Below are 27,645 nucleotides of genomic sequence, written 5' to 3' on the forward strand. Positions count from 1 at the left end.
GCAGTACTGACTGGTTGGTGTGGTTTGTTTATTTTTGGGGGTTTTTTTCTTAGTAGGTTTTAACAGATTTGATCTGAGTTTAGTAGTCAGTGTAATTCTTGTTTACCCCTACTCACTGCCTTTTGGTATGCTTTCTCTTTAGGAGCAGCCCAATCAGGCCAACTTTGCCAACATTTGCACTGGCTTAGAGGTGTTAAGCTTCCTGTTGACTGTGCTACAGCCCCCTGCTATCCTGAGCAGCTTCAAACCCCTCCAAAGAGGGGTAGCAGCCTGTATGACCTGTGGGAACACCAAGGTTTTGAGAGCTGTCCACAGTTTGCTGTCTCGCTTGATGGGAATTTTCCCCACAGAACCAAGTGAGTGGTGTTTGCTTCCTCCTTTTATCTTTTATTGCTGCATAACTTAAGTGGTTGAGGGGTGGGATAAAGCACTCTTTGGAATGTGCTAATATTCTGTTTTATGATTTCTGCCTTTAATGGTCCATTTTAGCTTGCACTTTCAACCTCTGATTAACAAAGGAAAAGCTGAAAGAAGTAATCATGTGGAATACATCATTATCCATTGACATAAAAGCTTAATAACCTGTGGCTGTCATGACTTTAGTTCAAGAAATGCATGCTATAAATTTAATGTATTTTTGCAATTAGAATTTTTCAGTTTCAGAAGTGCAATTTTTTAGTTATTAAGTTTTGCTGTTTTGCTGAAACAAGGAAGGGGATAAGTGTAAAAAAGAAAGGTAGTAAGTAATATGCTGTGTCTTAATAGAAACTAATTTAGATAATATTTTCTTGGAAAAAAAGTAAATCAGTAATGTAAGACTGCTCATCAAATTGAGTGACTCAGAAGAAGTGGTACACCATTATCAAAGACATACTGGTATAATAAAGAGGTTTATATAAATGAAGGATCTGCTTGTGTCACCTTAGATTGTTGGCAGTGTAAGACTCCAGTGATGTTTTAGTGACTGTTCATTGACAGTGTAATTGTTCTTTGCCTGTTCTGTGGGTAATGTTACCAAAACTAAACATACCTCTGAACTCTGCAGGTACCTCAAGTGTAGCTTCCAAGTATGAAGAGCTGGAGTGCCTTTATGCTGCAGTTGGGAAGGTTATTTATGAGGGACTGACTAATTATGAAAAAGCCACCAATGCCAACCCTTCCCAGCTCTTTGGTAGGTGTCCCACACCCCTGGCAGCTCTGTGGGAATGTCCCTGAATGAGTCATGTCTTTGTCAGAAGTTTCCTTTTCCACAAGGAAATTGCAATCTGATCTGATGCAGAGGAAGCTGTGAGAAGCATTTCAAGCTAACTTGAGAGATGAGCTTGGGATGTCATGTCTGTGGAGAAAGGGAATGGAGGGGGGTTCATTGTGTTCTGTCTGCTCCCTGAAGTCACTTGGGAGCAATTTTTGGAGATGGGGAGCTGTACATCTGCTAGGTAGCCTTTTGTATTCACAGTGCATAGGGAAAAGGTGCAGTGTTGATATTAGCCAAAAAATAAAGTAAAAGTTACTGGCAGCTTCTTACATGGAAAAAAACCAAATCCTGCAGGTCCTCTGAGATAGAACAGTTCAAGGAATCTGTGTAGAATATTATGTGTTCCTGCCTTTCTTGTTAATTTTTTTAAGCCTCATTTATTAGCTGATTTAGATAGTGTATTAAGATGTATGTATTTATAGGTCTTAAACTCTCAGTAATCAAGAAATTACAAAAATGTTATTCTTTTTGTGTGACAAAATCTGAATTTTTGATATAGACCATTCTGAAGAGCAGAAATGTTTTTCTTGTTTTTTTTTGTACTTACTGAACTGCTAGACAACTCAGCTACATAATAGAGTGACAAAGATATATAGGAATAATAGAGTTTGGCCCAGAACTAGTTGTGTTGGTAATACAGACCTGAAATTGTACAATGTTGGAAAACCTGCTGATTTAAATGGCAAATGTCCTTCACTGTTCTGTTCTGTGAGCTGTGTAGATGGCTGTAATTTTACCTTGGGAATTGCCTATTTGTCAGATGTCAGGACGTGCTTTACATCAAACTAACCATGAAAGATGTTTCTTACATTTTGTCCAGAGCTCCCTTAAAAGCAGCACCACAATCAAGCTGTCAGGACGTGCATTTTGCAGTAATTCTGTGGCTCAGAGGCTGAGCTTTATGGGCCAGATTTTGTGCCCATCTGATTAGAAAAAGAAATCAAAACTTTGGCAGGAGCCATTCAATGACCAGAGCGTGCTTCTGCTGATATGCTGTGTAGGTACACTGAATTAGAAAGTTGTAGTAGGTTTTTTTTAGTAGGTATAATTTTACACGATGTGTGTGCTTTTGTTTTTAAGGGTTAAGTAGTCAACTTGGGTTAACTTCTTCAATCTACAGCAACTGATTTATTAAACTTCAAAAAATTTCTAGGTTAGAAAATCCAAGTTATGATTTCTTAATTACTAAACCCTACTAGTAGGGTTAATTACTAGACCTGCTAATTTAAAAGTTTTTCTACTTTTTGCTGCTAAAATAAATACGCAATATCAGGAGTAGTTACATTTTTTTAAGGTCTTGGGGAAGTATTCCTTCTCAATCCCTTTCTTCCTGTCCTCCCTTTTTCTTCTTGCTGTTCATCACACACTTCTGTACAAAACTTTGAAATATTGTGATTAGTGCAAAAGTAACCTTTTAGACTTAGTCTAAGGACTAAAGTTGAGACTGAAATTTTTCTCCAAATCTCTCCAGATTTCTAATGTTGGTAGTCTGGGTAGTCCCATCCTTCTTTCATGGCATCTTTACCTTACTCAGGTCATGCTCAAGAGAAGTTTAAATTCCTGAAACCTTGTTTTTATCTCTAGGGACTCTGATGATTCTGAAATCTGCATGCAGCAACAACCCCAGCTACATTGACAGGCTGATCTCAGTTTTCATGAGGTCCCTGCAGAAGATGGTCAGGGAACACCTGAACCCACAGGCCACAGCAGGAGCAGCAGAAGCAAACACAGGTATTACCTTGTACAGTCTGGTAATGATTAGAAGTGTTGGAAAGTATTAAATATCTTCATCCTACAGGGATTCAAATGACTCTGCAGTTTGTGTGCATTATAACTTGTTAAAAAATACTTCAGCCTTAGTGAGTAGTGCTACTGAAGTATTGAGAGCTAAAAATGCACTTATGATTTCCAGTTACCTGCTTAATATATGAATTTCAGTATTAGCCCAACCTTTTCAGTGCAGGGTTAGTGAAGCATTTGTTGAGCTGCAGCATAAATAGAATTACTGAAATTCTTCAAAACTTTAGAGGATTGAGGGGAGAGGGGCTGAATTTTTTTGATTGCTCTGTGCTTTCACTTTTTATTTTACTCCTTCCTATTTTATAATATTGGAGCAAATGTGTTTGAATTAACTTGTTGGAGTTGATGCTTTTGCTATTACTCTTAAAATAGCATCTCTTTCAGTCAGTATAATTCTGTCTGTTGTCCAATGAATTAGAAAAAATCAGATCTTCTTGTAGAAGAAAATTCAGTGCTGGTAAAGGGCCCTGTAATTTACTAATGAATAAGCTACTGGAGTAAACACTTTGAAAGAATTATTGCTGTTAGATTCCCAGCCCAAACTTTAATTAGGTAAATGAGAACCTTGTAAATTCTGTTAACACTGAGAAACAATTGGAAAATTTTTAAACTTCATAGATAAGCAAGTCAGGAAATGAGCTGAACCGAATTAGAGAATTAGCTGCATCACAGACAATTTCCTTCACGGAGTTAATTGCAGTTTTTCAGCATTAGGGGTCTGTAATACCTTCTACTAAACATCTGCAGGAAGGAAAAAACAGGCTTGCCTTTAGGATTTTGAATGGATTTGGTTCTGAAAGAAGTCACAGAATCATAGAATGATTTGGGATAGAAGGAGTCTTAAAGATCATCTAATTCCAACCCCTAGCCATGGGCAGGGGCACCTTCCACTAGACAGTTGCTGATGGCCCATCCAAGCTGGCCTTGGGTTGTGCCTTAGTTGTGTAGGAATGTAAAGTAGTAACTCTGAACACACTAGCTCTGGGGATATGTTTCCAGGCATTAGATGATGCTGATATTTTTAAAATTACAGCATCTTATCTGGAAAGTTTTTTTCCTAGGTGGTTCATAGGTGCATGCACAACTGTAACCCTTTTTTTTTGCATCCACAGCAGGTACAAGTGAACTGGTAATGCTGAGTCTGGATCTTGTAAAAACTCGCCTGGCTGTGATGAGCATGGAAATGAGGAAAAATTTTATACAAGCCATTCTAACATCTCTCATTGAAAAATCCACTGATGCCAAAATTCTTCGTGCTGTGGTAAAAATAGTGGAGGAGTGGGTGAAGAACAATTCCCCAATGGCAGCTAATCAGGTAAATTGAGTAGATGAAGTCATTATTGCACTCAAACACTAAATAACTATGGTTGGCCAATATAATTCATCAGTTTTGACAATGAGGTTTGTAATGATCTATTATATATGTTTAGATGCCCTTGATGGTGTTTAGACTATTTTCATTCCCTGTGAAAATAGCTGCATCTATAGGTACTTGGCATTTTATAGGCTTATATTTGGTGTTTGATCTCAAATGCTGTTTTGTGCTTTGAAGTTTTAAAATATATTTCACAATAACCTGGATAGAAAGACTCTTCAGGAGGAAGATGACTAATGCTGGTATAAATTGTGTTACTCTGTAACATTTTGTGGCCTCTTCAATCTGCCATATTTTTGTGAACAGTTGAGCTCTTTACAACCCAGTGCTGTACAAAAGGACCTACACTTTTTATAATATACATCAGAGCTTTTTAGCCCCTGAACAAGTTAAACTTATTTTTAGTCACAATTTTAAAATTCTCCAGCACATATTAGAAGGATAAGTGCTTGAGTTATTTTTCCTTTTAAGAACTACAACCTACCAAGCTCTTTTGCAGTACTTTAGAAGCAAAAGAGTCATGTAAAGAGTGGCTGAGTTGTAGTTTGAATGTGCTAGTTCTCTGCATGTTTTAAGATGAATTGACAAAATTAATCATGTGTTCTTTTACCACAGACACCTACTCTCCGGGAGAAGTCCATTTTACTGGTGAAAATGATGACTTACATTGAAAAGCGTTTTCCAGAAGACCTTGAATTAAATGCTCAGTTCTTAGACCTTGTTAACTACGTCTATAGGTAATTATAGCAATTAATCATTTATTGCAGCTTATTGGTTCATAATTTGTCCCATATATGAACTTTATAACATGTCATCAATCCTCTTTGGTCTGAATTAAGGGATTTTTTTTTTCCCTAAAATGCAAAAAATATGCACAGTGCATATTTATGGAATGCAATTTGAAAACAGAAGTTCCTTAGTCAATTCCCTTTACTGAGACCACAGTGCATATTTATGGAATGCAATTTGAAAACAGAAGTTCCTTAGTAAGGATTTTTACTTTTGGCACTGATAAAATACCTCCACCCCAACTTCATTCTTTCCCAAGATAGCAAGGCATCCTTGTAGCTGACTGTATTCTCAACACTGTGGTTACAGTTAAGATCTATCTTTTCACATTCATAGGATATGAATGATTATTTTTCCTTGAAAAGATTATTTTTCCTTGAAACTCAATTGTAAATTACACTTTCAGGAGAGTTACTTTTGCTAGGTGGACTTGGAGATTTGAATCACAATGAAATAAATAAAATAGTCACCTTATCAACAAATGTGAAGTATTTAATGGTGTGCTGCTGCTTCACATTATTTTGCAATCACTTTGCTGTTGTACTCTGCTGATTCACTGTGCAAAACATTCGTGTGCACAGAGTGCTCAGAAAGTTTTATCAATCAATGACATTTGTCATTTCAAACAGCATACAGATGTAGCTCAGTGTTTCACAATTATGATAAGATCTTGTCCTGAAAGAGTATTTCTGATAGTTCTGGGCAGTTTTACAACAAACAGCTGTATTTTCTTTGCTGTTTCTCTCAAAAACTATGCCTGGATGTTCGTCACGTGTGAGTTTTTACAGAATGTCATCTCTTGGGAATTTTACTGCATTATGCAAAACCTAGGAGTCTTCTCTTTCTAATGGCTCTGTTACTTCATCTTGATTCATTTTAGGGATGAGAATCTTTCTGGGAGTGAACTTACAGCTAAACTGGAGCCAGCATTTCTCTCTGGTTTGCGCTGTGCCCAGCCACTCATCCGAGCCAAATTCTTTGAGGTCTTTGACAATTCCATGAAACGTCGCGTCTATGAGCGCTTGCTTTATGTGACCTGTTCCCAAAACTGGGAAGCCATGGGAAATCACTTCTGGATAAAGCAGTGCATCGAGGTAGGGAAACTACTTGTATCAGAAATGCAATTAGAAATGTGTTTTAGTCCTTATTTTAACTTTTTGTGTGTAAAAGCAATAGAGTGTATTGTCTGTATCAAAGCTGAAAATACCAAGTCTGCTGCCTCAGCTCCTGTGGTGCTTAAAAATATATATAATGGCTAAACAGTGAAATGCTGACGCTTGGGAAGTGGCTTTAATACAAATGTTTATAATCTATTTTCTCTGCCAAAAGCTTAATGACCAGGTTAATACTTCTTAAGGAAAACAATCTCTTATAATTGATAATGACTATGGAAAAAACCCCAAGAATTGTTATAGGAGAAGATTCCTAGAAAACTGTTAAAGCTGGAATGTTTCCTAACAGTATGACAGCTGTTAGGTGGGATTACTTTGAAATGAAATTGCATCTTTGCCTGGGTTATTTAAAATAAAATGGGACAAAACCTTCTATTTTATGCTTTAATTTGCATATTAAAGCATGAATTTAAAGTGACCGTGAACATCCGTTTTAGGATAACAAAGTCTGTATTTATTAGCAGATTGAGGGCACTTAATACATGTGTTAAAAAGTATAAAATTTATAGAATCTCCTAGCCTTTAGGTCTAGGAGATTCTATTAATAAAGATGATAAAAAGGCCTTAAACTTACTATAGCAACTTTTATCTTGTTTTTAAGTATTAAACTTAAATATATTTAAATATTAAACTTAAAACATATTTTAAGAATTAGTGATGTTGTCTTTGAAGTTCTGCAGTAAAGTGCATGCTCAAAAACTCTTGTTACTTCTCCACATGGTAGCTGCTGTTGGCAGTGTGTGAGAGGAACACCACGATTGGCACCAGCTGCCAGGGGGCCATGCTGCCCTCCATCACCAATGTCATCAACCTTGCTGACAGCCACGACAGGGCAGCCTTTGCCATGGTCACACACGTCAAGCAAGAGCCTCGGGAGAGGGAGAACAGCGAGTCCAAAGAGGAGGTAACTGACAGAAAATACTGTGCAGCAAGCAGTCTTTTGGATGGAATTCAGCTCTTCCTAGTTTCTCACCAGATAGCTGTGGAGAATGAGTGATGGAGATGATGTGTGCAGATTGGTCATGTCTCCTGTGGTTTAAGCATGCGTGGGTCTCTCAGATCTCCCATTCATTCATTCAGCACTCTAGGCAATTACAGATCTGAGCCTGAAGAACAAAACAGTGAGGCTGAAATAAATTGATCAGGAGGGTGTTTTCTATTGTGGAAAATAAGCAAAAGTACACAGAAGATGTCTATTTTTACGTACTGTGTTGTTTATTTCTGTGTAGGATGTTGAAATAGACATTGAATTGGCTCCAGGAGATCAGACCAGCACTCCCAAAACGAAGGAACTTTCAGAGAAGGACATTGGCAACCAGCTGCACATGCTGACCAACCGGCACGACAAATTCCTCGACTCCCTTCGGGAAGTGAAGGTGGGTGCAGGACAAACCACTTTAATTCTAAAACTTCTAACTGATCTGAAGTGGGTTTTTTTTTCCTTTTTCTATCTCACACTTCTCATTTTTTAGCTGAGTTTTCTTATGTAGACATCTCTTACAATATGTAGTTTCTTATTTGCCTATGGTAAAAAATTTGTAAGCCTTCGCTTTGTTGCTAGTTATAACTGTATACCTTTCCTACAAAATTAAATATCATCCTTCTTCACCATAAGTATATTTTAACAGTTCAGTTTAGAAACTAGTGATGACAAACACAGGGTATAGGATCAAAAATGTATATCAGCATCTTATGATTAAATAATTGCTAAGAAAATAATTTAGCTGAAAGCTATGTTTAAATAACTCCACACTAGCAACAGCTCTATCCAATTAACCTCATTATTCTTATTACCAAGATGATCAACATCTGCCCTTTTTCCTTCTTTTTTTTGATGGTTACAGTAATGAATCAGAGTCTTGATCAACATGAAAATAGGATTAAATTTTTCTTGAAAAGACATTAGTATTACTACTGAAACAACTGTATGACTGAACTGTTTTGCCACAGGATTAATTGTATTTTCCTATTTCTGTACATTTGTCTGTTTCCAGACGGGAGCATTGCTGAGTGCCTTTGTTCAGTTATGTCATATTTCTACACCTTTGGCAGAGAAGACTTGGATACAGCTATTTTCACGACTTTGGAAGATCTTGTCTGACAGACAGCAACATGTGAGAACCTCTCTCTCCCATTTGCAGATTCCTCTTTGTAAATGACTGCTGTTACAGGAAGATGTGTTTGTGTGGTGACTTTGTTTACTGGCTTTGAAATATTTGCCATTCTCAGACTGTTGAATGCTGTGTACCTGTATCAATACATCTTTTGAAAGAAATAGGGCCTTTCATTTTACAAAGAGAAATGTGCTTATTGAAGGGTTGTTCCCTGTACTGAAGAGATGTTAAATCTTATTTCTCGAATTGAATAATCTGAATACACAGCTAATATTATGTTTTTTCTTCTAGGCTCTAGCAGGTGAAATAAGCCCTTTCTTGTGCAGTGGAAGCCATCAGGTGCAGCGAGATTGCCAGCCAAGTGCCCTGAACTGCTTTGTGGAAGCAATGTCACAGTGTGTTCCTCCCATTCCCATCAGACCTTGTGTCCTGAAATACTTGGGTAAAACTCACAACCTCTGGTTTCGTTCTACACTCATGCTGGAACACCAAGCGTTTGAAAAAGGACTCAGTCTGCAGATCAAGCCTAAACAGACAACAGAATTTTATGAGCAGGAAAGCATAACTCCTCCTCAACAGGTAGTGTTATATTTATTGAAATATCTCATGAAATATGAAGAGAAAAACCTAACACTGACAAGTCCTCCACTAAACCATGTCCCCAGGTGTCACATTTTATATGTATTTTAAATACCTCCAAGGGCAGTGACTCTAGCATTACCCTGGGCAGCCTGCTCCAGTGCTTTACAATCTTTTCACTGAAGACATGTTTCATAATATCAAATCTAAACCTCCCCTGGTGCAACTTGAAGCTGTTTCCTCTTGTCCTATTGTATTATTGACTTGTTGAAAAATTTTTGTGTTTTATGATTTGATCTGTTATGTTAGGGAAGGCAGGCAAGAGTCAGTGTACAAGCCTTAGGATGTTTTTGTCATGCAGTGTTGTTCTCAGTACATGGTTGTTACTAATTCCTTGCCTTGTAGAGTTTTAAAGAGAGTTTTCATGAGTTTTATAAGCACTTCTCTATTCCATGTCTCTCTCAGCTTGCCTCAGTGTACAATGTGGCATTTGCTACCTACTGTGATTTATAAAGACAGCTTAACTGTGGAGAAATATGTGTTCTTAACCTTGCAGGAAATCCTGGATTCCCTTGCTGAGCTCTACTCTTTGTTACAAGAAGAGGATATGTGGGCTGGGCTGTGGCAGAAACGCTGCAAATTCCCAGAGACAGCAACAGCCATTGCCTATGAACAGCACGGCTTTTTTGAACAGGTACAGTCTTGATTTTAGAAATTATCTGAGTAGCTCTACTGTCAGGATGAATATTCTGGTCAGCAGGAAAAACCTCTGAATATTAATTATTAACTTCAGTCTCCTCAAATGGAAAGAGCAATGGCTTCTCTGCTGTCTACAGTAGTAGTTTGAGGCCTTTTAATACTGAGGTAAGGTGAAATTTTTGTGCACACCCATCAGATTTTCATGACATTTGTCAAGCTGTCAAATAATAGCTATATTCAGAAATGAATTTAACACACTTGACTTTTTTTTTTAAGTCTATGAAGGTTTTCTTATCACTTGTTCTTAAAAATAGAGTATTGAGTTATTGTGCACATAGCAGATGGAAACCTGGAATGGTTGAATTTTCTTTAGGCACAAGAAACTTATGAAAAAGCAATGGAGAAGGCTAAAAAAGAGCACGAAAGGAGCAACGCTTCCCCTTCCATCTTCCCTGAGTACCAGCTCTGGGAAGACCACTGGATTCGGTAAGACTTGGAAGCTGACGTGGAACAAGACTTTTCACCCTGCAATAGAAGCAAAATACCCTGCTCTTGGTTTAAAGCATTAGTTATGAGAATAAACTTACTTCAGGACTTAGCTCAGATACAGGGAAAACCTGAGGGAGTAAAAAAAGCTATTTTGTATTCCCTTAACAGAGCCTCAGAAGTGATATGCCTGAATTGCTGTAAAAATGTAATTTGCTATTGGTGGAAACAGACTGGAGCTAAAATTTGTTTTTCCTATTTAAAATGGTTGTTCTGGGAGACACAAAATGCAGCTCTTCCCTGTTCACAGATTTCTGTATTATAACTGATAATAAGTAAATAAAAAAAAGTCTTCCCATCTGAATAAAACTTCTGCAATGCTTGCAAAGCTGTTTGTAGACAAACAAATATGTGGATAATATTCTGATACACAAACATTTAATGTCACTTTTATTGAAGTTTTGGGGTTATTTTCTGTAACAGAATTGACACTGCATTTGGTTTTCTTAGTTGCTCAAAAGAGTTGAACCAGTGGGAGCCTTTGACAGAATATGGCCAGTCCAAAGGTCACATAAATCCTTACCTAGTGCTGAAGTGTGCGTGGAGGGTCTCCAACTGGATTGCTATGAAGGAGGCTCTGGTGCAGGTGAGTGAGGGCTTTTTGTGCTCATGTTTAGTTTCTCCTCATCCTGCCTTGGGTATCTTCATCCCAACTGCTTTAAGAACCATCCCATGAGAATAAGCTGGTGGTTTTTGCTCTTGAGGCTGCTGTAAACTGCCAGGCTGCATGGACATCTTGAGCTTCTTGGGGCCAGTTGTAGACTTCTGTTGGAGCTGCCACTAGATTGTCTGGAATTTTTTTTAAGTGTTGTATTTGGTGTCATTAATATAAAGATGATGTAAAACATGGGGTTTATTGTGTGTTTTGATTAGGTTTTTCTTTGGTTTGTTTTTTCTGTTTTGTTTTAATTTTAAGGAAATGTATTCTCTCTTCATGGTAGGTAGAGTTGTTCATCTGTGATGAATTAATATAGAAATATTAACCAGATGTAAAACTGAAATCTAAGAGGTGAGAATACAGCATTAAATCACAGGTGGAAAGGAGCTTGCAGATATTTCTTGCACTGTTGTATAAAGGGACAATACTGGAATTACTCTGCTAAAGATGCCAGAATTTGCAATAAAAGGGTGAAGTACGTATTTAAAATGCAATGTGAAGCCAAATGTCTGAGCAGCACACTGCACATGCAACAAAAACTGTCTTATGGGTGCTATTTACATTTTAATTAATTTCTTTTGTTCTTATATCACTTAGTATTCTGTGTCCTATTTAAGTATGCAACTTCAGAGGCTAAGTATAGAAATACTTGAGAAACCTTTAAATCCTAAAATAAGAACTATACTGTACAGTATATTATAAGCCTTGGGCTTGAAGAGAGTGAAATAGATCATATCTGACAGCTTCTGGTTTTGGACAATTGCAAGTTGAGTGGAAGTGACAACCCTGAGTAAGTGCTGATATGCTGTAGCTGCAGTTGTATTAAATGAGGTATTTTCAGTAATGAGACATTTATTTTATGACTGAGGAGAAGATGCTGCTGAAGCCATAAATGGAGCCTTTGTGACTCTACTCAGGTTCTTGTAAAAGTGTCAGCACATGTTTGCATAAATATTGGGATCTGAAAGAATAATTGATTCTATGCTGCTGTACCTCACTACTGCAATTTTATTGATATTCTTTAATGTGGCTGTTTTTTGTCAAGTTCCATGGTTGATTCACAAGAGAGGCCAGAGACTATGGCAAATAACTATCAGTTTTTGTAAATCTTTGTGAAAGATTTTTAATAATCTACCCATTAAAGTTGAGCTATTAAAACAGCAAGTAGCCTTTGATAGGACCCAAGACTCATTTCCATTTGCTCACACTGCCATTGTGTTTAATGATCCAGTAGATAACATAATAAAGAAGGAGATTATTTTCACAGTGTAAGTGTAAGGATGCTACCTGGCACTTTCTCTTTGCTGGCTCAGGCGTAAAAGTCAGTTGAGGATAACAGGAATAACAATTGTAATGGTCACTATACAGTTTGTCAGCAGGAGGATAATCCAGGGGGATTTCTCTGTTGCACATCAAACCATAAAGGGCTTGTTGTAAAGTGGAGGAAAAAGAGGTGAGAAAGATGTAGATTAAAGGCCTGCAGCGTCAGCTGGTGAGCACTGGTTCAGTTTGTTGCAAAGTGCTCACAGAATTTAGGTGCTGCACAATTCAAGTGCTTTTCTTGGTTTAGTTGCCATATTTCTACCGTTCCAGAATTCTGAGGAAGTGGTTTAAAATTATTTTATAAATTATTTTAGCACTGTGACCTGTCTTTGCACCTGTGCTCAGGAATTACTTTAACATAAATGAGAAGTTGGTTGTGATTACTTGAAAAAATATCAGCTGTTTATTTTCATAAACTTAGCAATGCCCTAGAGCAGACAGGGAGTACAATGCTGCATGATGGGGGACAGGTAGGCACAGGATGCTTTTATGTGGGAAGTTGCCATTACGTGTTCTGGAGCCCCTGAAGCATTTCAGACATGGTGTGTGTTATCTGCTGGGAATAATCTTCTGGCTTTGTGCAGGGTGAATTGTTTGCTGTGAGCTTCCTGCTCCTCTGGCAGGGCTGCTTTGGGCTGGCTCAGCTCTTTGAGATGCATTACAGTTGTCAGAGTAAAAATACCCCAGCAGCAGCTTGGGCATGGGCACTTCTACTCTTGTGCTGAATTGGCAATTTGTGTGCTAGCCTGCCCTTGCCAGTAACTTTGGGAGAACTGAAACTCCTCTAGTGACATAAATTTTAATACTTCAATCTGATGTTCTTAAAAAATGAGATTATTTTTAAAACATCAAAGCTGTTTGTTTAAGAAGGCTTAAAAAAAATTAACTGTTTGAGTAACAACAATCTTAACTGGATGTTTTTCCTATTCCACGACCAGGTGGAACTGAGTTGTCCAAAGGAGATGGCCTGGAAGGTGAACATGTACAGGGGGTACCTGGCCATCTGCCACCCCGAGGAGCAGCAGCTGAACTTCATCGAGCGCCTGGTGGAGATGGCGAGCAGCCTGGCCATCCGCGAGTGGCGGCGCCTGCCCCACGTCGTGTCCCACGTCCACACCCCCCTGCTCCAGGTAACAACAGAGCTCTTCTTTCCTGTTGTCCTCCAGTAGCAGAACTTTCAGTAGCTGCAAGTGTGAAATATTTTAGTGTATATAATATATATATAGTGCTGATAGTTTTTGCATCATGGTATTTCTTTGTTCGAAGTTGCAGAATGTGTGTTTCTGTTTTTTCAAAGTACTTGTTGCTTATCAGGAAGAGCTTGTTAGTGATTAAACCCACCTTTCTTCAGATCTCCAGGAATATTTTTGGGAAGCACCTGGCACAATTGTGATTATATGGAATATGTAGTTTAACTATTACATGAAATGACATAACATGTATTAGAAGGTGAAAAATTAATGGTTGTGTCCTTTGAAACTTTCACACAAATTTTACCATAACAAAAATAGATTTCTCTTTCCTTTTGAAATGTATAAAATATCAACACCCTGTTGTTTTCTCTTGGATTTAATAATGTATATAATTAATGTTGCAACTGTAAGAGAAGAATTTTGGAGAGTAGATGTTTTATTGACAAGTATAAGCCAACAGAAGTAGAGGCCTAAATCCATCTTTAAAAAATCTGATTTGGCCTAGAGTTACTTTCAGAAGATTCTTGAAAATGAACCTTATCTGCTTTGTTCTGTGTGGAACCAGTGTGGAAGTGGGGCTGCGGCAGGATTGTGCTGGGCTTGGCAGTGTGGGATTTAGGCAAAACATTCCATTCTTTGACATTTAGGTTTTGTACCTGTTTAGATACCCTATAAATATATGCCTGACAAAGCCCTTGTTCCTGTGGAGGAAACCTTTCATCTCCAGGGGAGAAATTGTGGGATATCTCAGTTTTCATTTCTTGATGGGCCATTACTCAGAGATCTGACACTGAGCCCTGCCTGTGTCAGTGCAGAGGACTTTGCTTTGAGTTCTCTTTGATACAGAGGCCTCTGTGATCCTGTCTAAGATCGGTGGTTTCACTCTGGGTGTGTGTTCATAACCAATCTACATGGTATAAGAAGGGACCTCTATAAAATGATTGTTCCTGTGGGAAGAGCACACACAGCAGCTCATACCTTAAAATTTTTATAATTTAAATTGATGTGTCAGATAAAGTCAATGAATATGGAAGTTTTGTCCGTATTCAGAAGAAGTTATCAAGTAAATAGGTACAATTTGTGAGCTCACACAATACCATTAGATGGCTTCTCAATTAATGTAATTCCTTCCTGCTAAGATTTCACCCGTATTTCATATTGGCCCCCCTCACCCACTCAAGAATGGCAGCATCTGCAGCAGGAAGATTAATATTGCTAAATAAAGTATTTAAGTGCTTTCAGATATCAATTAAAACAAGCTTTTAAAACAATCTAATATGTATATATCCTTCATGAAGGAATGATAAATTAGTCAGTGACTGACAGAGGTACAAATGCAGCCTAGAATTTGCACTGCAGTAATTACTTTTTTTAAAATATCAGATAGTATGTGATTAAATACCCATGAGAAAATTAAATTTATGTGATGAATGGGTGTAGGATGAAGGTTAAGCTATTGTGAGAGCTGATACAGAGATGATTGTAGGAAAATATTACTTTAATTTATTTTGTTTCAAGAGATTTCACTCTATAAATTTGGACTGCCTTTTTTTTTCTCAAATAGTTATCTCATATGGTTGATTAACAGTGAATACAACTGTTATCTTCCAAGTGGTAGCTTAGAGAATACTACACTGGCTTTATTGTACTACAGGTAATTAAATTCCATTAAAGTTTGTGGGCCTTTTCTTCAGGTGGTTGAAGTTTTAACAAACTGTCTGCTGCCTTTAGTGGGTTCAAGACTGCTGCCATCTTCTGTTTGTTCCTTATTTATATTTATGTTTTCTAGGCAGCACAGCAAATAATTGAACTTCAGGAAGCAGCCCAAATAAACGCGGGATTGCAACCAACTAATCTGGGGAGGAACAACAGCTTACATGATATGAAGACTGTTGTCAAGACTTGGAGGAACAGGTTGCCTATCGTGTCAGATGATTTATCCCACTGGAGCAGCATTTTCATGTGGAGACAGCATCATTACCAGGGTAAGTCTTGCCTGGTCTAGCATGCATTCATCATAGAATTTTCCAGACAACACATATTGTATTTGTAGGGATCCCTGTGGCAGGGAGGACTGGTGAATCTGACTCCATGTTCTCAGAAGGTTAATTTATTATTTTATGATGCTATATTATATTAAAGAATACTATACTATACTATACTAAAGAATATAGAAAGGATACTTACAGAATGCTAAAAAGATAATAATGAAAACTCGTGACTCTCTCCAGAGTCCCGACACAGCTTGGCACTGATTGGCCAATGAGTCAAAATAACTCATACCAGAAACCAATGAAACAATCTCCAAACACATTCCACACACGAGCACAACACAGGAGAAGCAAATGAGATGAGGATTGTTTTCCTTTTTCTCTGAGGCTTCTCAGCTTCCCAGGAGAAAAATCCCGGGCAAAGGGATTTTTCAGAGAATATGAATGCCACAAACAGATAAGTTCTTGGTGGCTTGATTTTGGCGAGTTTTAGTTTTTATTCAATTTCCATTGAAATCTTTGACTATCTTAAGACATGTATGTTGCTGTGTAAGGTGCTGCTCTCTGTGTAACGCCATTCCCAATGGCAAACACTTCACCTTGCCTTTGCAGCCATTGTGACTGCATATGAGAACAGCTCCCAGCACGACCCCAGCTCCAACAACGCCATGCTGGGCGTTCACGCCTCGGCCTCGGCCATCATCCAGTACGGGAAGATCGCGCGGAAGCAAGGGCTGGTCAACGTGGCCCTGGACATCCTGAGCCGCATCCACACCATCCCCACCGTGCCCATCGTGGACTGCTTCCAGAAGATCCGGCAGCAGGTCAAGTGCTACCTGCAGCTGGCTGGAGTCATGGGCAAAAATGAGTGCATGCAGGTAGGGCAGCTTTGTTCCTGAAGCTTTGTTGGGACTCGTGGGGTTACAGGAGCCATCGGATGCATTGATCTAAACAAGCTGCTTGCATCCAGAACAGGGGCTGAGTCACCTTGGCCGTGTTATACCCTGCAGGGAGTGTTGTTTTGAGTCATGCTGTCAGTCCAAAGCAGTTAATGTCCTCTGTGAACTGGATATTGTGAATATATTAAAATATGTATTCAATATATGAAAAATCAGCTGGATATAGTAAAAAGCAGCTGACCCAGAAGTAAAGTGGGAGTAGGTTTTTTGAAATCTTACAAGATGGATAAATGGAAGGACTTTGAAAATGGCATTATTTGTAGTGGGATAAAACAACACGGAGTGTCTGACTCATGAGTGGTGGATGCTGTCAAACTGAAGTAAAATTGTACGTGTTGAAAAGGAAAAAGTGTGATTTCAGGCAAAACCCACTGGCATGTGGTTGATGAGCAAATGAACCTTGTAATATAACATAAGTATAATTATAACATAAACAAGGTGGGAAGATAACCTGCTAAATGCTGTCTGTAGTATTTGATTTGCATAGGCCAGTGGAAACTTAAAATTGTCAGTCAGTATTTTTTAAAATCAAAATTAAATACTTGAAAATCATGCTATTTAAATTTCAAGAGAATATTTTGACTGTTGTTTTATGGCACTTTCATTTAACAAAGCCTTCCCTTTTAAAAGACTTTTCTCACTAAGGCTTATTTAACAGGGTCTTGAAGTTATTGAATCAACCAATCTGAAGTACTTCACCAAGGAGATGACTGCAGAGTTTTATGCTTTAAAGGGAATGTTCTTGGCACAGATTAACAAGTGAGTATGCTGGCTGCAAGAGGCACTAGCACACATCTGAAAAAAAATGCAGCTGAAGTATTCAACACAATATTTGAGCAGAAAAGCCATTCCATATCTTTATACCAGCCTAAAATTTCTCACTCCTGTGTAAGAAAGTAAAAGTATCTGTGAGAGTTCCTTTGCAGTTTGGAGATGTAATGATTGGTCCTATATTGAAGCCTTGTAGGGCAGTAATGGTTTTGCTTTCCACTGACAGGCATTTTTTACTATTCTGAGGAAGATCTCTCTTTAATTCAATAAATAAATATCTCATCAGTCAAATTTTGTTTGGTGATGCCAAAAAGACCCCTTCAAATTTCAAGAGCACTTAGTGGGCAGGGGATTTAATGACAGTTTTGCTATGTGTTACATATGGGTGGAATAATTCCTTTACCACTGCATTGTGGCCACTTACAGAATGAAATCCATCAGGGCTCAAGCTGTACACTGCAACCTCACATAGCAATTCAAGTCAGGAAATGATGAATATCTTCTGTGGCTGCAAGAGAATTTTAAATAGGCAGAATGCAATTACTTGGATGGAAAGTACATTGGGCTTTTACATGGTCATTGGCTTAATTGTAGTTGAGATGTAAAGAGAAGAAAGTGTGCCTCCCGCATATTGTTAAATTTAAAAAAATTCTTGCAGAGAATTGTCTCTGTTTGTTCCTTCAGGATAAAATGGATAATGGTTTCTGTTCAAAAATATGGTTCTGATGTACTTACAGTTTCTTAATCTTAGTAAAAGCCACAAAAGCATTTTTTAGCACTGTAGTTAAGGCCAGGAATTTAGGAAATTTTCAGTTAGGACCAGTGGCAGTGTTGAACCTGAAAATGGGACTGCTGATTGATTACCTGTGTGTCAACAAAACTGAAGTTAAAGGTCACCTCTGTTCCTGCATCCTCCTGTGCTGCCCATTGGCTGGGCAAGGTGATAGAAACCATTTAAAAATATCACCTCAGGTGTCAAGAGTGATGGATTGTAGAGCGGGAGAAAAGAAAACGGGCAGAGAAGTCCCTTTCTTATAAAGGAGCAGTAGTGATACAAAGTCATCCATCAGGCTGCTGCTGGGCTGGTTCACTTCCAACCTTCATCCAGGCTGAAGAAGCTTCTGAAAGCAAGGACATGAATGTAGCACAAAAACCAACACATGACAGACAAAACTGTTTTCCTTTTTAGATTCGTGCCTCAGTATCTGGTCATTTTAATTTAGTATTCCAATCCCCCACGCTAATATTGTTATGCTAAAAATACATTGCAGGTAGTTTAAAAAAATGAGTCAAACAAGCATCATGTTACTTTGATATAGGTTATTTCAGTGCTTACTCTGCAAGGGAGAAGTGAAGCTCTTTCTGTTTATAAAGAGTCTTGAAAATCTTTAAGTTTCTTCTTCTTGGTAATGCTCACGTGAGTTTTCTCATCCTTTATTTTTATGCCTAAGAAGTAACACAGATTCCAGGGCTGTATATATATTCAGATGAATCATGCCAAATTTTGGACTTGTGACACTTGAGGAAACATGGAGAAAACCTCAGAAGTAACAAACAAATAATCTTTTAGTTACCCAGAACTGTGTGGTTAACTTCAAATTCTTTCACTTTTCCTGTTGGAAAAAAAGAAACTTTTACAGCTGTGGGGATGAGGAACTGACTGTTTCCAGAAAATGTTGATTATAAATTTTTTCATGACTTCTCTGGAAAAGGAATTAAATAAGATCCATTCCTCTAAAAGATAACTTAAATAACATCTTCCCAGTGTTGCTTTATTCTTTTTCTGCCCAGGGGAACAGCATGTTTAAATGATTTTGCTTCACTCCCCTTGTGTTATTATTTGCTCTTCTTTCCCCCAGTTTCACTGCTTGGGTTTCCACTGCAGTGTACTTGGAGTTTTCTTTCTTGTTTTAAGGGAGTATGTGAGATTTTTAACACTTACGAAACTGTTTTCATTATGAAGCATTTACTTTTGTTGGTGCTGAACTTTAAGGAAAGCAATGACAAATCAGTTGTAAGGGACCTTATTAGAGAACTTAACAAAAGTATCACTGAATATTAAGAAACTAATTGCTTGCTCTATCAGAAATCTGATTTACACTAGCAAGCAGTGACTAAACTATATAAAACTCACATTCCTACTTGTCACCACGCAGGTCTGAAGAAGCAAACAAAGCTTTTTCTGCAGCTGTGCAAATGCACGACGTGCTGGTGAAAGCGTGGGCCATGTGGGGGGATTACCTGGAGAACATCTTTGTGAAGGAGAGGCAGCTGCACCTTGGGGTGTCTGCCATCACCTGCTACCTGCACGCCTGTCGCCACCAGAACGAGAGCAAATCCAGGAAATACTTAGCAAAGGTGAGGTCTGGGTTGTTAAAAAAATAAACACCAGGGCTCCACCCTCTTGGGGAGGGCTGGGATGATGTTCAGTACTCAAGTTTTTGCAATTAGAGAAAGAGTTACTGAGGGAAGGCTTTAATGTAGATGGAGGGGCTGTGTGTGATTGCTCGTAACGCATTTTGGGGTTTTTAGTGTCAGTGGGATGTCTGGGTTTTCCTTTAGATGTGGAACCTTTCTGTAGGAGGAAAGTGGCAAATCACATCTAGCATTTCTACTACGTAGTGTGGTGGAATACTTGCAAAAAGGCATCCTTTGGTGCTTTAAAAAGTAACATATGTTGAGGGCTGTTTATCATTACTATGGATAAACAGTATTGATGTTTACATAAGTATTGCATTTTATTCCAGATGAGCCTTTTTTGTACAGTTTTACTCTGAAATTCAGCAAAATTTTGGCCAAAAAAAGCTATTTGTGTTGTATGTTTCTCAGTTTGGGGATATTTGATCTCTCTCATGGACAAAGTGAAAAAATTTTAGCAGACCAGGGAAGAACCAATTTGTTCTGACCATGAAACAAATACAGAAAATATTGTTTGAGATTAAAGGTGGCCTCAACAGCACTCTGAAGTTTATTATTCTCCCTTTCTGGTTGCATAATAGTTAATGAGTTTTAATATAAATATTTATATAATATATAATATGCTTAATATATTTACATTTAAATTAAACTGGGGGTGGACAGTTCAAATAATTAAGAACACCCAGAGAAATAATCAAGTTGTTGTATCAAGGTTCATTTATCTTAGTTGCATATTTTAGGTTCTATAAAATTGCCTAAATTTTTATCCAGACCCCCAGCCAAAATCCCAAAGAATTTCTGGAATACAGTCATGTTCGTTTGCTCGTTTCTGCCTTATTTCATTGTAAGGAGTACACTTACATTTATTTTTTACATCCTTTAAATATTATTTCTGAGGGGAAAAAATAGCATTGGCCAGGCACAATGAATGGAAGCTCTTGTCTTTGAGGCAGCTTTAACAGTTCCAAGGACTCCACAATCTTATTAATAAAATATCTCTGCTTTTGTGCATTGTAATGATTGATGTGTCTTAAATTTAAGCACTGAGAGAGCCTCGAAATTCTCTTCTAGGTTCTTTGGCTGCTGAGTTTTGATGATGACAAGAACACCTTGGCAGATGCAGTGGACAAGTACTGTATTGGTGTCCCACCCATCCAGTGGCTGGCCTGGATCCCACAGCTGCTGACCTGCCTGGTTGGCTCAGAGGGCAAACTCCTGCTCAACCTCATCAGTCAGGTGCTGAAGATAATCTCTAATTCTTTATGGTCTGTAATCTTCATTTGTGAGGTGACACATGAATATTTTTAAAGCAAATTACAAAAATGCCAAGCTTTAAAAATTGTATTGTTTGCAACTGTTGATGTGTTAAAAAATGGTAATTTCTGCTTTTAAGCAGGATATTTTAAATTTACATAAAGTGAGTTTTGCTCACTTTATTTAAATAAAGTGAGTTTTACTTACTGAGATTAAATCCAGTGAAACTGTGTTCCTATTTGTATGAGGCATTATAGCTCTCCCTCTGGAATTCTATTTAATGTATTTTTGTGAATGAGAACACATAAAATACATAACTAAAAATGCTTGTAACATAGGAGTAAAGAATGGTTAGCTTTAGTAGCTAAAGGGCAAACTCTGAAAGTGCTTTGGTGTTTGTTCATTCTGGTTGATATAAAACAGTTGTGAAGTCCCATTAATGCACAGGTGGCCATGGGAAGCTCTCACAGTACCTGAATTCCAGGCCTGCACTGCTCCACTGTTTCCTGGAAAGTGGCACGGGACAGCTGTTGTGCTGAATTCCTCACAGAACTCCTTTCTTTCCCTCCCCTCTTGCTTTTTGAGATATGGAATTCTGACCATGCAGGTCCCTTCCAGTTCAGGGTATTCTATGATCCTGTGAGACCGAGTTCCTTTTATCCTATCCCCTGTCCTTGCTCTTTCAGACCTCTGAGGGTGTGAGCTTTTGTAGCTAGAGAATGTCCATTTCTGTTGGCATGGGTGAACACAGCTCTGGATATGTCTGTGTGTGCAGAGCTACTCATGTTCCCTTCCCTCCCTCTTCATAAAATTTAAATGTAACTTTGAAGAGACCGTGCTGCTAAGCAGCTTAAGATGCCAACGTAGGTAAGGCAAACTTTGATGGGTATGGCTTGGTATTGTCTGGCAACGCCACTGTGCTCTACTGTCTTCTGGCACAAAATACTAATTTCAGCACTTTGCAGACACTTTTTTATTTATTGAGATCTGTATAAAATTTGTAGAAGTGAGTGCTTGCTCAGAAGTCATACACTAGTTGGAGCTTAGACTTGTAAATATCACAGATACTCCTGTTTGTCTTACCTTTAAACTTCAGGTACATAGAAAAAGCATTAAATCAAAAAATACCATATTTTCTGTGTTACTGTTTTAAAACTCCACAATTCTCTTCAAATAACTTTTGAGTTACTGCATGAGGCATGTGTGTGTCAGTTTAGCAATCTGTCATAAACACCAGATTACTGAATGCTTCAATCCCATTAGTATATTTCCACCACTTACCATATCCATTTGGATGGAGAAAGGATCTATGATTTAGTAAAATTGTGGCTGAAGAAGCCTCAAATGATGTCTTAAGATGTGCTCTATTGGTGACCATATCTCAAAAAGCAAGGTCCCTTCCAGTTCAGGGTATTCTATGATCCTGTGAGACCGAGTTCCTTTTATCCTATCCCCTGTCCTTGCTCTTTCAGACCTCTGAGGGTGTGAGCTTTTGTAGCTAGAGAATGTCCATTTCTGTTGGCATGGGTGAACACAGCTCTGGATATGTCTGTGTGTGCAGAGCTACTCATGTTCCCTTCCCTCCCTCTTCATAAAATTTAAATGTAACTTTGAAGAGACTGTGCTGCTAAGCAGCTTAAGATGCCAACGTAGGTAAGGCAAACTTTGATGGGTATGGCTTGGTATTGTCTGGCAACATCACTGTGCTCTACTGTCTTCTGGCACAAAATACTAATTTCAACACTTTGCAGACACTTTTTTATTTATTGAGATCTGTATAAAATTTGTAGAAGTGAGTGCTTGCTCAGAAGTCATACACTAGTTGGAGCTTAGACTTGTAAATATCACAGATACTCCTGTTTGTCTTACCTTTAAACTTCAGGTACATAGAAAAAGCATTAAATCAAAAAATACCATATTTTCTGTGTTACTGTTTTAAAACTCCACAATTCTCTTCAAATAACTTTTGAGTTACTGCATGAGGCATGTGTGTGTCAGTTTAGCAATCTGTCATAAACATCAGATTACTGAATGCTTCAATCCCATTGCTATATTTCCACCACTTACCATATCCATTTGGATGGAGAAAGGATCTATGATTTAGTAAAATTGTGGCTGAAGAAGCCTCAAATGATGTCTTAAGATGTGCTCTATTGCAGGTAGTATACACATGGTTTCTTTCCTTTAACAGATACTGAGATTTACAGATTTAAATGGGATGCTGAATGTCAACATCTCTTTAGGGTTGTTTTTTTTAATGGAAGCCATAAAATCCTGGTTTTATTTTGGGTGCAGTTGGTATCCCCTTACATTAAGTGCCACAATTAGGTGGAGTAAAGTTACTCTCTAATGGGCTTTCTTATCAAGTATTGTGGGGCTTGCTGGGAATTGTGGCCTAATTTAAAGACTAACTGCTGTCATTATGTCTGTATTTTCTTCCATTATGCACATGAGTAAGATCTTTGAGCTGGCCCAGCTGGAGCTCTGACATTATGCTGCTTTCAGGTTTATTAGGCAATATGATCTGGAAACCCTAATTAGGTAATGTCTTAACAGTGTGTGCAGGGAGCTACCAATTCATCCTCTTTGGGTTCCTGTTACTGAAAGAATCTTTAATTTCCATAAGCTGTTATTTAACACAAAGAGCTGATTATTCCTGAATTGGACTCATTTACAAGAGAATCTGTCTGTGTTGATGTGATCTCTAGTCGGTATTCCTTAACTGAGAAATGTGTATCTCCAAATAGGTGGGAAGAGTCTATCCCCAGGCTGTTTATTTCCCTATCAGGACCCTCTATTTGACCTTGAAGATAGAACAGCGAGAGCGCTACAAGAGTGGTGAGTTTGGTCCTCATGGATTTGTTTGGACTCTTTGGAACTTAATTGTTAGGTTAAGTTTCACTGGATATTACAGAGAGAAGAGATCCTCTAGAAAACATACCAGCTTAGCAAGGCTAAGGAAGAAAACTCTTGATAACCTCTGCTTGCATTGATTTGTTTCTGTCAAGTTCAACCTGCAGATGGCTTGAGCTGTCTTGAATTTTCTTGCATAAAATACTCACCAAGAGGAATTCCATCCCCTTCATTGTCATATCACCTTAATTATTGAGAATCACATGTTCTTTACTGGATGTTTTTCTTGATAAATTTGTGGAGAAGTAGAAAATTCTTGGTTTACAAATACAGAATGTCACTGTTTTCTAAGATTCTCTTGACTGATTTTTATTGGAAGCATGAACCATGCAACATTTAGGAGCCACACTTGAAAAAAATTGTGTCTCCATAATACCTTCTTATGGTGAATTTTCAAGTAAAATGAGCATCTCAGATTATACCAGATAAAAGCAATGCTGGCTTTGAGAAATGTTTGGGAGATGGGGAAAGCATTCAGCAACTTGCACAACAACTGTTTTCCCAAGAACAAATCACATCTGGAATAGTTCTGTCAAATGATTCCACAGAATTTAGTTGTTCTTTTGTCCCACATAATTTCCTGGGAATCCTGGGAGAGCTACTTGAAGAACTCTCATTTCAGTTCTGTGTTCTTTATTACAAAGTACATTGTTTATTTAATTGCCCTTTCCATTTGGGAATTAGTTCACTAAACTTCTGTATAAAATTTGAAAGGGCACTAATTAAATAATGTTTTATTTTTGTTTGGGTACTCTTTTGCAGAAGGAGATGCCCACATACCCTCATAATTTATTTTTTCCAGCAATATTAAAATGTTTCCCTGTAGGTTCTGCCAAAAACCACTGCTGGGTGGGTGGGTTATGTGAGTTACTGGGGGTCATCTGATAAAGCAAAACTGCTTAATCACTGTCTGATGGAGTTGTCATGCTAGGGATGGTTTGTCCTAAAAGATACAGACTATGGCAATTTCTGTTGTTGGCATCAAAACATTTATTCTTTAGTTATATGTGGAAGGTCTCCCCAAAAGGGTTGTGAAAAAATGACACCTAATTCAAATAGTTTGATCCTATATGAAATAATGTCTGTTACTTCAAGAGTATAGGTTGGTGATGTAAAAGCTACACCTCCTATGTGTTTTTGAAGAGTGTTTATTTTGCTTTAATGTTGGGAAGTCTGTACCACTAAATAGCATTTGGTGCAGAGTTTTCTCTAACAAACCCCAATTTTCTTTCTAAAAAATTTCTTTCTGAAACTCAGTAAGGAATACATAATTAATATTTAATGTAAATCTCAAGCCAATTCTTGGAACAATTTATTTTATTTCAAACAGACACATACCAAGTTCATGAAAGGTCATTCTTATTTCCTTTTTCATGTTTACTTTCCAGATTCAGGGCAACAGCAGCCGAGTTCAGTTGGAAATCAGTCCCACTCTGCCTCAGACCCCGGGCCCATCAGAGCCACTGCCCCAATGTGGAGATGCAGCAGGATCATGCACATGCAGCGGGAATTGCACCCGACCCTTCTGTCCTCTCTGGAAGGCATTGTGGATCAGATGGTCTGGTTCAGAGAGAATTGGCACGAGGAGGTATTTGGCTTCAATGCACCTTCAGTGTATGGATCATCTAAGGGAAAGTTAACTGCAAAATATTTACCCAGAATTAATTTTAAACATCAAAGCATAACTGTTTGTTTTGATTAGTAAACTGATGTTTGTGGAACTGACTGTTCTGATTGGAGTTTCAGGATCTTGATTATTTCTGGAAGCAGTACAAGGGTTTTGCAGAACTGTTAATGTGATGAATGCCTCTAGGATTTAAGCTGTTGCTCATACTAACTGAAAATGTATATTCTTACGCTAAGTGTCAGAGATACCAGTTTCCTTTTTGATCTGGTGGTCTGTGACAGGTGGTGATTGTTACCTGAAATTTGCATTGCAACAGAGAGCAGATGGACCTGCCACTCTGCTGTTCCTTGCCTCCCAAAGTGTTGGACTACTGTTCTGTCTGCCTAGCACAGTGTTTATTTGAAGGTTTCCTCATGTCACCTTTTTTTTCATAGATCTCAAAATATGAAATCTAAAAGTTACCTGCTGTTGAAAGAGCAAGTTGTCCTCTGTGAAGCAGCATTTCCCCTGCTCAGTTTGTTTGTTTGCAACGCTAATGAAATTCAGTGCTGTCATTCTGATTGACCCTCTGATGCAGTTTAATAGTAGAGCTTTAAGCAGATATTTCTGAGAGCATAATTCTACTATATAAAATGCACTGGGAATGAATATTTGGTGTCAAATCAGAAGGCCTGATCTTCCTGACTATTTTGTTTTTTTCTGTTTTTCATTCTTAGGTGCTCAGACAACTGCAGCAGGGCTTGGCCAAGTGCTACTCTGTTGCCTTTGAGAAAAGTGGAGCCGTTTCAGATGCCAAAATCACTCCTCATACACTGAATTTTGTCAAGAAGTTAGTCAGCACCTTTGGAGTAGGTCTTGAGAATGTCTCTAATGTGTCCACCATGTTCTCTAGTGCAGCCTCAGAGTCACTAGCTAGGAGAGCACAGGCAACAGCTCAAGACCCCGTGTTCCAGAAGTTAAAAGGCCAATTTACAACAGGTAAATGTTTAAATGTTTTTAAATGTTGTTTTTAATCTCAAGAAAATTTCCCCCCACAGTTCAGCTGTGAGGGCATTCTGCTTTCTTTCCTGAGAGAAAATTTAGAAAATGGTACTTTCCTGTCATTCAGCAAACCTGAAAATGTTTTTTTCCTGTCTTTTGTGCAGTAATAAATGTACTTCAAATGGGAAACAGACATCAACCTAGAGAATAAATATATTGTTGTATTTTTATTATTGAAAACTGTGGTTTGATCACATATGTGTTTAAAGATAAATTAGATTACTTCAGTGTAATGTTTTTGCAATTTGAACAGAACTGCTGGCTGTGTGTGAGGGACAATAATGATCTCTGACTCTCTGTGATGCCAGAATTTAATGAAATTTTCACCCCAGAACTCCAAACTGATGATTTTATGTGAAGTCTTTAAAACAGCCTACTTCTGATGAGTAAGATTACTTTAGTGTTTTGGGTAACTAGATTATAAAAATTCTATTACCCAAATTTACATCATTGGTAAATTGAATCAATAACTTTAATCAGATCTAATAAAAAAAGATACTTAAGGGAAGTAGCTTTTTTGCTTCATTCATTTTCTTTTAACCAGTGGTTACATATCTGAGTATCTGATCTTGATTTGAAATTCTTAACAAAACCTTGTTTACAAGCTTGATTTGTTTGGTGAAATGTGTTAAGGCCACGCAGCTCATACCTGACAGAAAGTGTTTTGGGTTGCCAGAATTTTGAGTTTTGCATAAATTCCTTGGCTTTTCTTTAAACGTAACTGAGAGTGTTTGACAAGTAGACTTGGGGTGTTTTTTCAAGCATTTTGCTGATAATATTGTGAAAGTAAGGGAACTGATGGGAATCCTGTGGAAGTGACTGAGTTGTAGAAGTGACCTACATACCTCGTGCACGCCATGCATTGCACGGTGTCCTTTCTGAGGCACAGCAGTTGCATGACAGCAGATAATGAAAGTCCTGAACCATATGATTAAATTTTTACTGGATGAAGTGTACTAGGGAGGGAAATGGAAGTAGGAACACTTTGTGTGCCTTTAATGGGAGCGTACAGGGGGGAAAAAAATCATTGTATAATGATTAATGGGGTGAAATTTCGCCAGTCCAAGTACTGGATTCTGTACCTAGAGAAGAGGAATAATGGCAGGTACAGGTGTAATGGTGAGAGGAGAGCAGCCCTGGATCAGGGATCTGGGGATGGTTGTTGTAG

The 27,645-nt window shown here is 38.1% G+C and overlaps 1 protein-coding gene across 3 annotated transcripts in view; it reads left to right on the top strand.

The window, feature by feature from the left end:
- The window catches only part of LOC121334459 (transformation/transcription domain associated protein), a 76,658-nt gene that overhangs the window by 36,368 nt on the left and 12,645 nt on the right, over positions 1-27,645 (top strand). For all 3 annotated transcript variants that reach the window (XM_041401632.1, XM_041401634.1, XM_041401633.1), the window contains 22 exons: positions 143-356; positions 1,046-1,171; positions 2,840-2,986; positions 4,168-4,370; positions 5,046-5,167; positions 6,100-6,313; positions 7,116-7,295; positions 7,621-7,767; positions 8,386-8,505; positions 8,797-9,084; positions 9,641-9,778; positions 10,157-10,269; positions 10,780-10,915; positions 13,249-13,440; positions 15,293-15,488; positions 16,107-16,372; positions 17,112-17,212; positions 19,381-19,582; positions 20,714-20,878; positions 23,644-23,734; positions 25,198-25,397; positions 26,153-26,414. In XM_041401632.1, coding sequence (XP_041257566.1) covers positions 143-356; positions 1,046-1,171; positions 2,840-2,986; positions 4,168-4,370; positions 5,046-5,167; positions 6,100-6,313; positions 7,116-7,295; positions 7,621-7,767; positions 8,386-8,505; positions 8,797-9,084; positions 9,641-9,778; positions 10,157-10,269; positions 10,780-10,915; positions 13,249-13,440; positions 15,293-15,488; positions 16,107-16,372; positions 17,112-17,212; positions 19,381-19,582; positions 20,714-20,878; positions 23,644-23,734; positions 25,198-25,397; positions 26,153-26,414 — 3,823 coding nt within the window. The remainder of the gene's footprint in view (positions 1-142; positions 357-1,045; positions 1,172-2,839; positions 2,987-4,167; positions 4,371-5,045; positions 5,168-6,099; positions 6,314-7,115; positions 7,296-7,620; positions 7,768-8,385; positions 8,506-8,796; positions 9,085-9,640; positions 9,779-10,156; positions 10,270-10,779; positions 10,916-13,248; positions 13,441-15,292; positions 15,489-16,106; positions 16,373-17,111; positions 17,213-19,380; positions 19,583-20,713; positions 20,879-23,643; positions 23,735-25,197; positions 25,398-26,152; positions 26,415-27,645) is intronic.

The sequence above is a fragment of the Onychostruthus taczanowskii genome, unplaced genomic scaffold, assembly GCF_017590055.1.
Source record: "Onychostruthus taczanowskii isolate IOZ18803 unplaced genomic scaffold, ASM1759005v1 scaffold19, whole genome shotgun sequence".
In the NCBI taxonomy this organism is placed as follows: Eukaryota; Metazoa; Chordata; class Aves; order Passeriformes; family Passeridae; genus Onychostruthus; species Onychostruthus taczanowskii.